This window comes from Polypterus senegalus, chromosome 4 (assembly GCF_016835505.1).
Source record: "Polypterus senegalus isolate Bchr_013 chromosome 4, ASM1683550v1, whole genome shotgun sequence".
NCBI classification, from domain to species: Eukaryota; Metazoa; Chordata; class Cladistia; order Polypteriformes; family Polypteridae; genus Polypterus; species Polypterus senegalus.
In genome coordinates this window covers 115829156-115845890 of record NC_053157.1, presented here as the reverse complement: position 1 = coordinate 115845890, position 16735 = coordinate 115829156, and the positions used below count along the sequence as shown (strand labels likewise).

The window sequence follows — 16735 nt, the reverse complement described above, 5'->3', positions numbered from 1 at the left end:
ACCTTTATTGGCTAACTAAAAAGATTACAATATGCAAGCTTTCAAGGCAACTCAGGCCCCTTCTTCATACATCTTGCCTGAAGAAGGGGCCTGAGTTGCCTCGAAAGCTTGCATATTGTAATCTTTTTAGTTATCCAATAAACGTGTCATTTTGCTTGGCTCTCTCTTCAAGTGATAGGGAGATCCATTCTACAGTGCAGTCTGTTCACTACTGACTGCCTCCTTCCAGTAGTTGTGCGCTTAATAGGTGGGAAGCTGGAAGCGCCGGCGTCAATTGCCCTCAATGGGCATCTTCTTGGTCCTGAAAGTAAATGGGAGAAGGTTAGCATGAGTGCCCTCTCTCGACCTGGGATGGTAGTTCAGAGGAGCCTGGAGGGTGATCCATAGATGCTCATGCGTGATACCATACTTGGCCATATTGGAGAACCTCCGAATCACTAATTAACCTGATAAACTTGGTTCGTTACATAGATTTCAAATTTGTTAATGACTTATTCTACTTTTTGAGCCTTGCCTTTTACACTGATTGGTGCGCTGTATCAATTCCTGCTCCCAACCTTTTACTCAGGCGTAATTGTTTAAATGCATGTTTGATGCTAGCATCCTCTTCTAAAGAAGATATATTCATTTGAATTAAAAAAAAAAAAAACACCAACATATTTTATGTCATTTATTGAAATATAGAACATCTGAATTTACATAAAGTATATTTAGAAACAAACAAACACAAAATCGGTAAACTGCAGAGTTACAAATCTTGGTACCATTTAGATAGTTGACTGCATTTTTCCAATTTTTCACAACACTGGCAAGTTGGAAAAGTGGGGTTTTACTGTTTGTTAAAAATTCTAGGGAAGGGGACTGGGAAAACAAAGTGCAAAAGTTTAATGTCTCTGTGGAGTACATCACAGTAAAACACATATAAACAAAGGCAGTGATACAGCTCGTCATAAATGTTTTGGCAGAATAGTAAAGACTATATAAGAAATACATATATATACATATTGATGTATAACATCATGATATATTCATCTAATGTTTTTCATTAGGTAAAAGAAATATCTGTACAGGCTTATTACACATCTTACATTTATAAGAACAATTTTAATATTCTTAGGCGATATTAGGAAGATTAAAACATGCTGTAGAGGTCTTGTGGATGTCAGTAATCTCTGTTGAAAAGTTAGAGATGGTAAAATCAAAATATATAAATTTTAGCTACAACAGTTTTTTTTTTTTTTGTAATTCTTAAATTACACCACAGTTTCTAAGTAAAACTGATATTAAACTAGACAATGCTACAACAAGCAAGCTGTGTAGAAGTCTTCTTAACACTGGTTGTTACCATTTATAAAGGATTAGGTTTCAGATTCACTGTGCTGAATCCGATTAAAGCAGGGCTGTGACTTTTGGTACAAGCCTTTTTTTCTTAAAGCTAAGATTGTGTAATGCAATTATCATAAATGAACTAAACAGAAGTAATTTATTATGCTGAATTGGATTCAACCAAAAAGAAAACAAAAATATGGCATGGCCACTGCATATGTGAGGTGCATCTATTGATCCCATGGGGATGATAAGGCAGGATCAGGCACATGCTAATTCACAAAGACTACTATGCCCATCAACCTAGCATCATGGGACCAAATTATAAAAATAATACAGAAAGTCTGTGCTAAAAGCTGCCCAGTATCTTCTCAAACATGGCATCCAAGAGTTGTGAGGCAATACAATCTCCAATATGCCACTAAGCATTTTGCACTTACAAATTCTAAATTTTAATTTCCCAAAAAACTAATCGAATATGGGCTAAGCTGATTTTGACACATATTTTTGCTTAAAACCAAAAAGACACAGACACTAATGGCCCAACACTGTTGGCTGAACATGTTGCATTATCATTTATGATGTATAAAAACTGAAGCCTGTTAAACAGCGGGCTTTGATATCATCTTAACAGTTACCAGTAATGCCAAATCTGGCTGTGTTTATTTGCACCTACCTAAGACCGCCTAACTCAAAAGAGTCATAAAATTGCATAACTGCATGTATCAGCAAATAAAAAAATACATTTTCAAAATTCTCTGTTTCTTTTTTACACAACACGCATACATTGCTTTGTGCTTTGTTAAAAAGGGATTTCCATGGAGAGCGAATGAAGAACAGGGAGGACACCCCACACGCATTGATTTGCGAGCAAACCATATCTGCCTGGAATGAATGAACAGGGCTATCATTACTGCAGCAGTCATTTCTGTTTCTTCTTTAGATGCCCTTAGTGGTTTTTCATTTGTGTAGACAAAATGCAGATGCCGTGTCCTGATTTGCTAGGACAAGTCACATGTAAGCTATTAACTTCTTCACAATTACAGTGACATAAGTCCTAAAGGTTCCTGATGTTTCTGCTTCATAAATGCCCGTAAAATGCAAACAAACTTTTCAAAGAGTTTTTCTTTTCTCGATTGTTCTTTGGCTCCAGCTTTCAAACAGAAAATACAGTGGTGAATATGAGGCAGGGAGGCCCACAATGCAGCAGAGTGGTTGGTTCTTATTTAAAAAGCAAGTCTTCTGGACTGGATAAAGGAACTTCCCTTCTGAATATAGCTTATGTCGCTTAGCGATTACAAGAAACTGTCCTCCGCCAAGTCTGATGAATCTATCCCTATATCATCCATCATGTCAATGTCCTCAATCGTTTCATCCTCCCGTTTAATGAAGGTGGAGCTGCTGGATCCTGTCTCGATTGCGCTTTCCTCAGAGGTCTGGGAGCTACAAATACAAAAAATATGACATATAAATAATCATGGAGAGGAAACATTTTATCTTAGATGACTTTGAGAAGGAGAGATGCCAGTTTTCTTTTCAGTCCTTACAGATCACAGCTGCTTTCAGTTGTTTACCAGCCAAGTGTAGTTGGAAGCTGCCAGTTCTGACTACTGCACAAAACAGGAACTGGCAAAATTAATTTGTAGTTTGTGAAAGTACATCACTACAACAGCTCTGTTAAACATGCTGGAAAAGCAAATGAAACGTGATGGGTGCATCCTTCAATTAGCGCAAAAACTGGGTGGTGACGTTCAGTGTCTGGAAAATGAAGCTACTACTCCAAGCTGCTGATGACTTTAATTTGAAAAACAGTAAGAGTAATTTCTGTGCTAGAGGTACAGAAAACAGTTGTAACTCAAAATGAACTGCCATGACACAATAAGTGGATCAAGTAGAAGGACATTTTTTTTCAGGCTAGTCTGAAATATTACATTTCTTCATTTGCATTCACTTTTCACTTCTGTTATTAGCTCGGCAGCAGCACATTCAACATGGTGGGTGCCAATTCATCCGTGATTCACTTTTCTACCACTCTGCATTAAAACGGATTTGACTGCTTAGAGGAAGAAATGAAAATCTTGCTAACATAACCTGCTGATTTGATTCTTAGTATATCTTAGCCATATCATACTAGTCTTGGTAATTATTATATCTGAAGACTTAAACAACACTCACAACAATAAAGCATAAAGCACATCAGCTATCCACTCATCTTTTAAAATATCTGATGTTGTTTTACATTACATGGTTATAGAGAGTTAAACTGTATCCCAGCAGTATACTTAGATACCACCTCTTAATGTGGCTGTAGCAGGGCAAACTCACACACATACCCACAGGGTTCATTTTAATCTGACAATTTAAACAACAACAATTTATTTCTGTATAACCCAAAATCACACATGGAATGCCTCAATAGGCTTCAACAGGCCCTGTTTATTGAAAGCCCCCCAGACTTAACTCCCTAAAAATCCTTGATTAAGTCCTAATTAAACTTTGCATTTGGGGTATGATTGGAAATTAGAGTGCCTGGTGAAAACTCACTCAGATGTGAGGAGAACGTGCAAACTTTACATAAGCAGTGACGAGGCTCCAAATCAGAACTGGACGTGAAGTGACAGTATTCAACATTTTACCTTATTTTCTTAAAGCCACTTTTGCTGGTGACGGTCACAATGTCAGGAGGCCAAGCAGGTCAACCCAGACTTCCTTATCCCCACTTACAGATTCTAACTGTTCCTACAGAATTACCCAGCATTCCTAAGCCACTCCAACAGATATAATCTCTACAACGTGTCCTGGATCTGCCGCAGCAGTACGTGTCTGGAGCAGCTCTAGGAGGAGATGTCTGGGGGGCATCCTAACAATATGTCAAATCCCCCTCAACTTGCTACTCTCAATTCGGAGGAGCGGCAACTCTACTCTGAGGCTCTTTCAAATCGCTGATCTTCTCACCCTACCATGGAGTTTCAGCCCAGGACATTGCAAAGAAACTGCATTCTGCCACTTGTATTCAAAATCTTAAAATTTACGTCATTACCCACAGCCCACGACCATAGGTGAGAACAGTGTTGTACATCGAGAATGATGGTGGATGTAGGTCACCACCATGGACCAGTACAGAGCCCTAGAACAGCTGTCACCCTATCCTTGATAAAACCAAATGAGCACAGTTTTGTTCCAACTACTCTTTTGTTATTTTCCCTCACATCAGAATATACAAGGGATTTCTTATCAAGGTATGATTTTCATTTAATTTGGACAAATTACTTGAAAGGGTTTAAACTGGCTAGCCTCTTCTTTTTCACGATACTTCTTCAAAAAACATATTCATTCAAGCAGAAAGACATAACATGATAACACACCTGTGTCGATTGCGCTTGCCGTACTCATCGTCCGAGAGAGGGTCCAAATCTGGCAGAGGAATGATGTAACCACTGTCAGAGCTCAGTCTTTGCTCATCAAAGCCACTCTCTCGGTCTTTCAGTTTGTTTTCATTTTTGTAAGTAACGCCAATGTAAGCATCGTCAGAATGACTCTGTGTCCGAGTCACTGCTGGGTGGTCACTTTTAAGAAAGTCGTGGTTTATTTTTTCATAGCTCTGCAAAATAAAAAACAAAAGTATTCAAATTCTTTACATATTTTTTTTTTTATTTAAGTCTAAAATGTAGTTGCAATAACAAATTTTTTAAATCTAGAATTGCAGTTATGAAAAGCATTCTTGTGTAAGATAAGAGAGAGTCCAATACAAAAAGGCTTAATCTTTTACTTAGTTAAAAAGCATATTGGAGCACATAGGTATGCAGATGTCTGATTGTTTTAATAAATTATCTTTTTTTTTTAATTTTGAAATAGCATTTCTAGTATATCATAGAAGTTTCCTTAAAAAATATGTAGTTGTATAACCTTGCTTTGCAAGAGATGTATTAAAAACTACAAGTTTCCTCTGCTGCCTCTCAATGTGCCTTGAACAAGAGGTGGACTTTGCCTGAGGTTCAAATGTGACAATATAATATAATATAATATAATATAATATAATATAATATAATATAATATAATATAATATAATATAATATAATATAATATAATATAATTAGTGCTTAAATCTAAATGCAGAAGCATTAGCTAACTAAAATGAATTCAACACGGTGTCACAGCAGTCTAAAATGCCTGTGATGTAACATACGACAAGCTCACTGAAGGGTGTCATTCTTGACTTGTGCATTCCAAGACGTTTGTCGCATGAATTAATAAAATGCATTGCATTTTGTGTTCCAACAGATGGTGCATACAATTGACATTATAACCTAATAAAGGAAATTTTAAGCAGAAAGAATGATTGGAAATGAAAAAAGACTGATGGAGGAAGTATTAAACCAGTTGAAGCATATTGACTGTTACACATACAGTAGATGATAGTATGAGCATAGGGGTCTCAAATTTGGGTCTTGGGTGGCTGATATGCTCTTTTTACAGCTGTTAATAGAATTTATAGCTTTTTCCTGCTTTCATTTTGCTTTGTTAATGATAGCAGATTACTTGAATGTTTAATGTACTTTGAATAAGATTAGTACTCTCTCTATAATTTTTCTTTATATCGTAGAATTTTCCTTTATTAGGTTACAGTGTCACTTTGTTTGTTGCATCACTTATAAGACTTTAGGTGTAGGATTCTTAATAGCAGTGCTAATGTTTGTGATACCCCAACTGCTGAAATAAAAAATGTGATGAATTTTATTACTACATGGATTATAAAATACATTCCAATTGATGGGATATCACAAAAGGTAATTCTGAATATGTCCAACAGAATGTAACTGAATGATATATATAATATTGCATTTCTTTTATAAACATTTTGTGCTAGTATTTATTATACAATGCAGAAAAAAGTACAAAAACTGACCTTTCTGTACTCATCTGGCAACAATGACTCCAAAGTATCTCTTAAACATTTGAATGATGGTCTTTTTTCAGGTTCACTGTTCCAGCATTTCATCATCACCTCATAGCTAAGAGAATAAAATGAAGTATTATTACTCTTGGAAAACTGATTTTGCAATATTAGGTTTACACATAAGTTCTATAAGTTGCATATATAAAGTCTAATGCCATGCATTCCTTCCACCCAGACCGATATACTACACTGTGAAAAGACAAAGCTTACATGTCAGTAGTTGCATGTTCTGGTTTTGTCATCCTGTAGCCACTTTTAATTTTATTGTAGAAACTGGAGTCCACCACCATGCCAGGATAAGGAGTCCCTCCTGTTAGGAAGAGATGTAGTTAATACTGCTTCTGCAGATTAATTATCACCTAACAATTCAAAATAGTGTTAACTCATTTAAAATGTTAATGCTGTCTTGGACTTTAAAAACTTAATACAGTCTATGAATAAAAACAATGATTTTGATATGAATAAATTCTTTCAAGAAATGACTTCTGCATTTTTCCAATATCATGTGTCATGCATGTGCATCAGAAGGTCAACTTCCAGGCACATTAGAGGCAAGCACAACCACTCTGGCACACGAGGGGGCACTGTTCCTGATATGATCTCTTTTTTCACCCATATTTCTGAGAAGACACCTAGTGAGGGTCACTGACTCTGCTCCTTTATGGTCCATGGACTATAAGATCGAGATGCTCTGGAAATTTGGTGTCACATTTGGGAAACAGCCATCTTACCATGTTTCTGAGGCTCTACAGTCTGCTTATTGTTCTTTTTGTTCTTGTTTGCACCATCCTGCACCTGTTTATTTTAACCTGCTGCCACAGATATTAAACTGGGATACCCAGTTGGCACCCCATGTTTCATTTTTAGATGTGTGTGTTCCCTTAGTTGACACCACATGTTCAATTTGCCCATGGGTGATATTATGGCCAAGAGAGTTTTTTTCACTTTTACATCTGATGTCTTTTTCCCTCAGACAAGATATCTTTAGGGAGGATGAACTCATCCATCTATCAATTTTCCTCACCCCCTTTTCTATGTAAAACTTACAAGAAAATGCAGTAAAGCTTGGCAACAGCAGATAAAATGCAGGCATCACACCTAAATGGGACTGAAATGGGGCATGTTCTTGCTCACGTATTTTTGGCCAATTTTGAGTCAACAATTAACCTGGCATGCTCCTCTTTGGTATGGAGGAGGACGTTGAAATGTCTAAAGAAGGTCCAAACTCCAGCCAGACATTAACTAGAGTTGGTCCTGACCATGATCCTTCAAGCTGTGAAGCCCTAACTACTGTGATGCTAAGGTTGAATGTAATAAGACTGTTAAATTCTATCAGTGGTTACCTTTATACAAATCATAAATATAATCATGTTGACCGACAAAAATGTGAAAAAGAAGTAAGTTTTAGCCTAATTTGTATATGTTTAAACAAGTGATGTAAAGACTAATTGCAACTAAAAAGGAAAGTAGGCAATCAAAGACAAAACAGAACATACCCAAGGAAAAAATTTCCCATAATAAGATGCCATAAGACCAGACATCACTCAGGGTTGTATAGAGATTGTCAAAAATGCTTTCCGGGGCCATCCATTTTACTGGAAGGAAGGTCTGCAATAGAATCAATATATCTGTAATTAGTTTCGGAAGCAACATCTCAGTTGAATAAGCAGTTAGTTGGCATAAACAACAGTAATTAGCACAATCAGCATGTGTTCAAAAACCTTGAATTTGGTTTTCCAGGGACCATATTAAGACCCAGCAGGATACAATGTAATATGTGTGCTCACTTTCATTAAAACAATCAGAATAAGACTACCAAATAAAGGATGTTATGATTTTAAATTATTGCTAATAGAAAATGCATTTATTTCAATTAGTCCCACAGTCTGCCAAAATGAAGATCACAAAGTAATCAAAATATTTAAAGTGGTAGTCAGTATGAATTGTGGACAAGCTCTGTCCCTCCATGAATCATTGCTGTACAGCAGGAGGTGGATACCTACATATTGTGTCTAAAGTAATTACGTAGTATCACATAATGTCCAAGCTGAAAATTTAATAAGATAGTTATGTTTGAAAATGTCATTTTTTATCTTAAATTGTTAATCTCAACAATTTTTCTTGCTATGCTCACATTTTTGCAGCCCATTTCCCACTACAGACCCAAGGTGATGTGGAGTTTAACCCAGCAGCATTGCAATGGCTGGAAAGCCAGTTTATTGCAGAGCTGTCAAATTCTACATTAATTAAACATTACAAGATTTGAGTGTTCAAAAAGAATAACCAAAACATTACATCAATGTTATACTTTATTGATATCTATTAGGTTGTTCTAAAGAAATCATGTACTTAGCCGGTACAATTTTTCTTACTATACTTACACTTCCTTTGGAGACATAGTTGTTATCATGCATGATGTCCCTGGCAAGCCCAAAATCACAGATTTTCACAATTTTTCCTTGAGAGAGAAGGACATTTCTTGCTGCCAGGTCACGGTGGACACACTGAAAAATGATTGGAAAGTTCAAGGTTTGGTATTGTTAAAAGAAAAAATGGAAGCATTTGTATGATTTTGATCACCACATCTGTACTTGCTTTTATGTTTACACATTTACTGTTTCACACCTATTTCTCAAAGAATTTTCAACTTTTCACTCAAGACATCAATTCTCTTTAGTTTTCTGCCTAGCAGTTAATACTTCAAACCACTGCTGAGAAGAATGTTTCATTCGAACAGCACAGAGCAAAAACACTTGGATGATGAACTAACATGGACTAAATTTAGCACCAGTTTATGCAACTATATAATTTTATCAGTATGGCTGTGTTCAGCCAAAATTTTCTTTATTCAGATCAGACCATAAACTAAGATTTATTACATATATGTGGTGCTAGCTTGTCATGTCATATTTTCAAATAACACAAGCTACAATTTATGGTAAGTTTAATATATTAATTATATACGTTTTTACTTAGGTATTCCTCCCAAAGATTTTATGACAGAGTTACTGACTTAAGAATTGCATCTGAGTTATATTATTATCTAGAGTATAATTACAATAAACAAAATTGCTGTTAAATATTTACTAATGCAAGGTCATCTGACTCGAAAAGAAGAGTTCTGTAATAACCTAAGGTACAATTATGGCGCTGTGTTCATGTGGTGAGAAGGATATGGAGGATACAAGGTCAACATGATGCCACTGAGTAACACAATATCCCTCAATTTTTCCACTGGTAAACACACTTGGAAGACTCTTAGTATGAAATTTTCCACTGGCTGCCATATTTCCCATAAACTCCACCTTGCCAAATAATATATTTGATTTCCCCAATTTCATGTGAATGCAGTAAAAGCTGTACATTTTCCAAAATTATTACAAACGTTGATTGTATAAACAGGTACAGGTTTGGAATTCTGTGGTGGGTTGGCGCCCTGTCCTGGATTGGTTCCAGCAGAACTCCCCGTGACCCTGTTTTCGGATTCAGCAGGTTGTATAATGGATGGATGGAGGTTTGGAATTGCATAGACTGCAGATGGTACATTATGATGAACTTAAACAGTGGGGAATTTTAGTGATATATATATATATATATATATATATATATATTCTACATGCACTTCAAACATCTAACTTTTTTCATCTTCTCCACATACCTATTGTAAAAGTGAGTACTAGATGATCTCTTTAAATCTATCCATACTTTGTCAACCCAATTTTTTCCAGTTGAGTGTCATCAGGACCTCTTTATAGCCAACCAATTTAATCTTGTTCAACAGCAAGACATTCATTAGCTCAAGAGGGCATTCTGCCAAATTGGTAAGTCAGTGAAATATAGATTTGTGCACTACTTTAGGGGATGGCAGGGGTTTAAATTATTTGAAGTATAGTTAACCATACAAAAGTATGAACACTATTAAATGCATTGACCACATCCTGAGGTGGTTGTTTCATTATGCTTGATGATGCTAACATACACTCCAGCTTCCTGTGATCCTGATCTCGATACTGAAAGTTCAGGAGTATAGACAAAATGGATGAAAATTAATCCCAAATAGGTATTTCACAGATATATATCCAGTAGGTGGGATACATTAAAGATGTAGTGGTGTGAAGGAGGCAAGTGTAACCTTTACTTGCCGAATACTTTTGTAGTAAGTGAAAATTTAGATATTGGCCATGGAGCAGATTTTTGAGAAAGTATGAAAGTTCTTCTACTTGGGTAAGTGCTGAGAAACTTGCATTGACAGCAGTGAAGCTGTCTCTCATTCTGACTTCTAAAGAAGCCTTTTTGTCACTAAGCAAAAAGTTTATGAAAACTGTATGAAGTGGTCAGATGTGGCCAATTTGGGTGGAACAAGAGGCAAAGCTAAAAGGAACAGAAAACAGAAAAGATGGGACGTCAAATGTCAACTTAAAAGAAAGACTTGCTGTGGTGTCGAGGACAAACATACTAAGGTGGTGTAAGTATGGAGAGTGAAAGGCAGATGATGAGTGGATGAAGAGGTGAACCAAGATTGAGGCTAAGGGGATGCGTCTGAGAAATAGGCCAAAAAAAGATATGGTTAGTGGTGGTATACAATGATATGAAAAGAATGAGTCTCAGTTGAAAGGATTTCCAGGGCCATGAAGAGTGGAGGAAGAGGATTTAGGGACAACTGGCTAACCTGGCTAACCATTGTCATATACACATTCTTGAGAGACAACTACCGTATTTGTCTATTTCTGGGGTTGGCGCTGCCTCCTAACACCTCTCCTCTCCTGATCTGGAGGATCGTGGGCAGACGACCGTCACTTGCAGTTTTCAGATACATGAATTCCCCCAGTTCCCCCAATTATCCCCTTTCCGCCTTATCAACCTCAAAACTGCCAGCAGTGCCATCTTTCCCCAGTCTAGTTGGAGACTGTCCATCTGTAAAAATGTCCTTCCTTTGCAAAAGTTTTTCTTTTTTTCTTTTTTTTTGTTGCAAATTTCACATTATATAGGAATCAACTTTCGGTGCCCGAAGCCTTCAGCCTTGTTTGTGTTTACATATTATATTGGCATTCACGGCACTACAGATGTGAAGGAACAACTCTGAATTTTCCAGCATTATTGCATACAACTGAGTAGTGTTCATAACAAAGTGTTGTTGTGTAAAGCATTTTAGAGTGTTTAAAAATACTACAGAATGGTCCATTTCATAAAACAAAGAAGGCAAATATTACCTCAAGGGCAAAATGTTTGGTTATTAAAAGATGCAAATGTTAAGTATCCCACAATTGTGTATATTAGATTTGAGAACTGAATCTTACATACATGTCTTTTTTAGCAGCCGATTGACATTTATGAAAAACTTCTACTTGCGTCAGTAGGAAGCACTACTTACATTTTTTGAAGCCAGGAAATCCATGCCACGAGCTACTTGGTAAGTAAAGCTCAACAGGTCCATTAAAGTGAGGCCTTCACTGTTATCATCAGATAGCAAATTATTTACTTCAGTTTCTGTATAATTGAGAAAAATAATATATATTTAGGCAGTGCAACCACTTTTCAGAGGAAAGTTTATAAATAGAAAGATGATCTGATTTTATGTTTCTGTTAAATATTGCTTATTATGCTGTGTGCTGCAATCATCTAGTGTGTAATTATGTTAGAAAAAGTTGTTTAGCTAACATTTAAGTATCCTTTTGCAGCTGCTTGCTAGACAACGTGTACTCTTGATGGTTAAAGAAAATACTGACTGTTCTATGCCCAGAACTCTGAACAGGACTTATTTATGGTCAGCCTAGTATATGATTTAGTCAACAACCAAATGCAAGCTTACCAGTTAGAGACTTATGCTTATGGGAAGGTGGGTGGTCATAATTGGACCTTTGGATGTCAGAATATTTTGAACTCTCCTTCATTTCCAGCATTGGTACATACTGGGTAGCGTCTGCCTGCTTCATGTCCATATAATCACCTTTGTTTTCAAATGATAAAATCACATAACTGCAAAACAGAAACAAATAATGATCTGTGTAGGTAATGTTGTAGATTTGCTTGACTTCTTTTCAGAATTGCTACAAACTGAAATGCTTTTCTCAGTGAAAAATACTGTATATGACTGGGAAAAGCTACAAAAGTGGGTGCCTATGGCACTAAAAAGTTCAAGATTCACCCAGTGTTGGCTTATTACACTATGATGCCAATCTGCACTTGTTGCACATTTCTTTTTTAAAGAATCTGTACAGATTAAACTACCACAATGCAATCTGACTTCTGCTGTTGATTTCTTACCTTCTAGTACTTTCATCAGCTGGGTTGATGCCAAATATGTCAAGGTCCTTTTTTACCTTCTCAGGATGTCGATTCAAAAAAGCCTCTCTGTTTTTATGCAGGTAGTTAACAAGATCGCCATAAAAACAATATTCCGTAATAATGTAAATAGGACCTGTAGCATGGAAGTTAAGAAAGAACAAAGAATTGATATGATTATTAAAGTAACAGAAACTGTGACATATCTAAAGATCTTTTTAAATTACAAATAAAATCATTCTTCAAATTCTATTAAAATAAAACTTACAAAAATCTAAATTTCAGAGTATTCATAAACTTGAAAAACTTACAAAAACCTAAATTTCAGAGTATTCATAAACTTGAAATTATTATACTAAAATAAAGTTGACAACTGTCAACTACGAATACAGTCTGCAATCATAGGGACTTGTTTAGCTAAATTAAATACTCAAAGTGTTTACAACTATATCCCAATTCAAATGTCACCTTTTTCTGTGACTAAAACCTACCTGACTTTGTGCATGCCCCCAACAAGTTGACAATATTAAGGTGGGGACCCAGATGAGTCATTATTTTTAACTCAGACATGAGAGCCTGCTTCTCACTGGACCTTGCTGTAGCTGAAATCAGAATCAGATTGTTTTCATTAAACTGCAGAACACAGCTCTCCTCAAGTGATATTACCGGCAAAGGATAAAATAAATGAAGTAGAAAAATGTGTGGGATATCTGAAAAAAGGGACGTTGACCCAATTTTTTTCCACATTCATTTGAAAATGTTTAATGTTAACATATTTTCAGGTACTAAAAGGTAGTAAACTCCCCACACTTCATAGTTCATATTCTAGATAAAATAACAGTCATTTTTACATTGTTGTAGACATTTAGTTTGATCATTGGAGGCATATATGCTCTACTGTTTTAAAACATTTTCCATAAGCTATATTATTCTATGTACACAATCATTAATTTAATCATTTTTCACAACCACATATTCCAAAGTAGGACAGCAGGGAGTTCAAGCCCATCCTAGCAGCACTGAATGAAAGGCAAAAACCATACATGAATGACATGCTTGTCAGTCTCAGATATGCCCCAAATCAGACTAAGATAAACTAGAAGTGACAATATGCTATGTGTTGCTGGCAATGAGAGATCAACAATTTGTATTATTCTTTACTGATTCTGTATGATGGTCCAAAGACTGAATACAGCGCTCAAATGGAAGAAACACATTTTAAAACTCAGTAGGTAAGCAGTGTTCTATATTATCTGAAATTGGAAAATGCCAAAGTCTCTTTATGTAGAATAGTCCAGAACTTTTTTTAGAATTCATTAATATAATTCTGCAGTAAGCATAGCGGGCCTGCGCTTAACCTTATCATCTTATTTATTATGGTATTCTATATACTTAACCTAACTTTAACCCTAATACTGAATTTCCCAAGTAGATTAATAAAGTTTATCTAATCTAATCTAATAAAAGGTATTTTAACCTGTGCACTCTAATCATGTAGTCTCCAGTCTTCATTGGGTGGGGTTGAGTGATGATTTTCAGAGTATACTATTCTGCTTGCTATGTTATTTCCATTTGATTGGGTCTGTGTTTTGTAGTTGTGTTTCTTTAAAAAAAAGAAATATAAGGTGCAACCTTGTTTAACAGCGACTATGTAAGCTCAATGTATGCTTTATTTATCATAGTGTCATCCTAATGCAAACATTTTGCTCTGAAGTCTACTGGTACTGTGAACAAGATTTTTAGTATTATGCATTACTCTGATTTGCTCTATTTTAAGCAGCTGAATCTATCTTCTTTTACATATGGATTTAGTGTAATCTCTGTCTTTGCTTTTTAATTGCTTATTTCAACAAATATTCTCCTTATTGATTTCATTATTCTCTCTTTTATATCAGTGCACTTTAAAAGTCTTAATTGGATCCATTGTGCTGTTTTCTCCAGATGTATGTAAGTCCCTGCCAGAAGATTTCAGGAGATTCAGCCTGTGCCAAAACTGCACCCATGAGATTTAAGATGCGTATTAATGTTTTTTTTTTCATTCACTTGCCTAGATAAATTTAATTCCAAAGGAGAATCTTAACCTTTGACCAATTGACTCTAAAAATATATGTAACTATCTGATTGTTACAATTAATATTGATGCAGAAGGTATACAAGCATTTTTAAAAGTTTAATAAAATACTCAAAACTACAGTACGTACCGTTGCTATCAACTGATTGTGAATGACCATAAAAAAATCAAAAAGCATATAAAATGTTATTATTTAAATCTCTAATTTAAGACCAATTTTTATAATTTAAAAAACTCATTTTTGATCAATTCATTATAATGCTCTCCATTGTTCTTATTAAAGTCTCTTTGTCTGTGTGTTTACCACAAACAGATATTCCAGCACACTTCAGGTTAATAGAATTTTTGCCTTGCTTAACTTAGAATTGATTGTAAAGCATGTTTACCTCATTTGTTTTATCAATTCCTTGCTTAACATTCTTTTTGACCCTATTCCTTCTAAAGCAAGAATGGTGATAGTGTAACATGCTTGATTTGCCTTTTTGTACAGGGTATCCACACTTAAGAAAATAGCTTCATGCTGAACAGAAACGTCAGTGTCAGTCAGTGGATTGCAGAGGAAATGTAAAGTGTGAAGTTGACAAAAACGACATTGGCACTGTGTACCATGGCATCAGGGAGACGCAGTATTATAAGCAATAGACAATCATTATTTTTTGTGGACAATTCACAAAAATCTTAACTTATGTTTTTAAAAGGTTGCACAAAGTAAGCATATAATAATGGAGGCATTTTATAGATGTGCACAATCATTTTACAGAAGGCAAACCTCATAATGCAAAACTGAACAAATAATCACTTGAGTGCAGAAAGCCATCAGATGAGATCATAACTGAAGGTATTAAATAATACCTTGGGTAGGTAAATAAAAGATAATGTTATTTTGCAATGCATGATAAATTATACTCTTGGTCCACAATGACTCTGGCAGTTCATTGTGTTTAATGTGTTCTGTCCTATTCTTCCACATTATTTTATGTTAGTTTTTCCCTTAAACTAACTGGAAGCTAATACTGTATATAAAGTATTAAGAACTGCAAAAAATGTCTGAAATTTTATTTATTTTAGATGAAGTTGTGCACATTATTTATTACAAATACATCAAACTGCATTTTTTGAAGACATCTGTGTAACTTACTATGCAGTATGTGAAGTTTGGAATACATATATATACATATATAATATACTATATATATATATATATATATATATATATATATATATATATATATATATATATATATATATATATATATATATATATATATATATATATATATATATATAGCATGGATGGCCAACTCCAACCCCTTGGGAGCTGCAGTGTCTGCAGGTTTTTGCTCCAACCCAGTTGCTTAATTAGAAGCTAATCCTCACCAATAACAGATCTCATTTAATTTTCTGTCTTGTTAATGTTTTACCATGTCAGATCTTTCTTAAATTATATTTTTTTCCTTTCTAATGATACATGTATCATGCAAGTGATTTGAAGCCTAAAATGGATGAGTACTTTTCTGTTCTTCACTTTCTCTTCAGTTTCCTTCCAAGTACTTAATCAAACCAAAAAAGTGAATGATGAATATACACAGGTGGAAATGGAGACAAGCTAGATGTAGAATTGCTGGTCCCTTTATTTGCATTGTAATACTAATAAGGAGTAGTAACAACAATGAACAAAGATTTTTAACACTAAAATAAGCAATTAAGAGTTCAAAATCTTAACAAGCGAGACAACTAAAATGAAGCAGAAAAATGTCCCTTAAGCAATAAGTGCTTCATCAGCAATGAATGATTTCTCATGAAGCAATTGGTTTGAAACAAAATCCTGGAGCCACTGAGGCCCTCCAGGACCAACATTGCTCTGCTCTGATTTAAAGTGTCTGAGTCTTATATATGAAATAAATTAAATGAAGTTAATTAGTAGCCAATAATTACTAGTAATTAATTAAGAAAATGGTTAGAATGAAAACCTGCAGCCACTGTGGCTCTCCCCTGACATAGTATATAATAATACAGATGGGTGGACTGATCCACCTGCTGGGATGGAAGGTCAGATCTTGCCTGGCCAGAAGGACATTATGCAGGAGGGAGCAACAAGA

The 16735-nt window shown here is 35.2% G+C and overlaps 1 protein-coding gene across 4 annotated transcripts in view; it reads right to left on the bottom strand.

Annotated features, from left to right (window-relative positions):
- Positions 1–655: 655 nt before the first annotated feature.
- pdgfra (platelet-derived growth factor receptor, alpha polypeptide) overlaps positions 656–16735 on the bottom strand; it is a 41003-nt gene continuing 24923 nt past the window's right edge. For all 4 annotated transcript variants that reach the window (XM_039751205.1, XM_039751206.1, XM_039751209.1 and 1 more), the window contains exons 20-29: positions 13057–13167; positions 12548–12701; positions 12093–12259; positions 11655–11770; positions 8665–8787; positions 7780–7891; positions 6494–6593; positions 6233–6338; positions 4692–4927; positions 656–2769 (exon numbers count right to left, since the gene is read on the bottom strand). In XM_039751205.1, the coding sequence (XP_039607139.1) occupies positions 2622–2769; positions 4692–4927; positions 6233–6338; positions 6494–6593; positions 7780–7891; positions 8665–8787; positions 11655–11770; positions 12093–12259; positions 12548–12701; positions 13057–13167 (1373 nt within the window). In that variant the 3' untranslated portion in view covers positions 656–2621. The remainder of the gene's footprint in view (positions 2770–4691; positions 4928–6232; positions 6339–6493; positions 6594–7779; positions 7892–8664; positions 8788–11654; positions 11771–12092; positions 12260–12547; positions 12702–13056; positions 13168–16735) is intronic.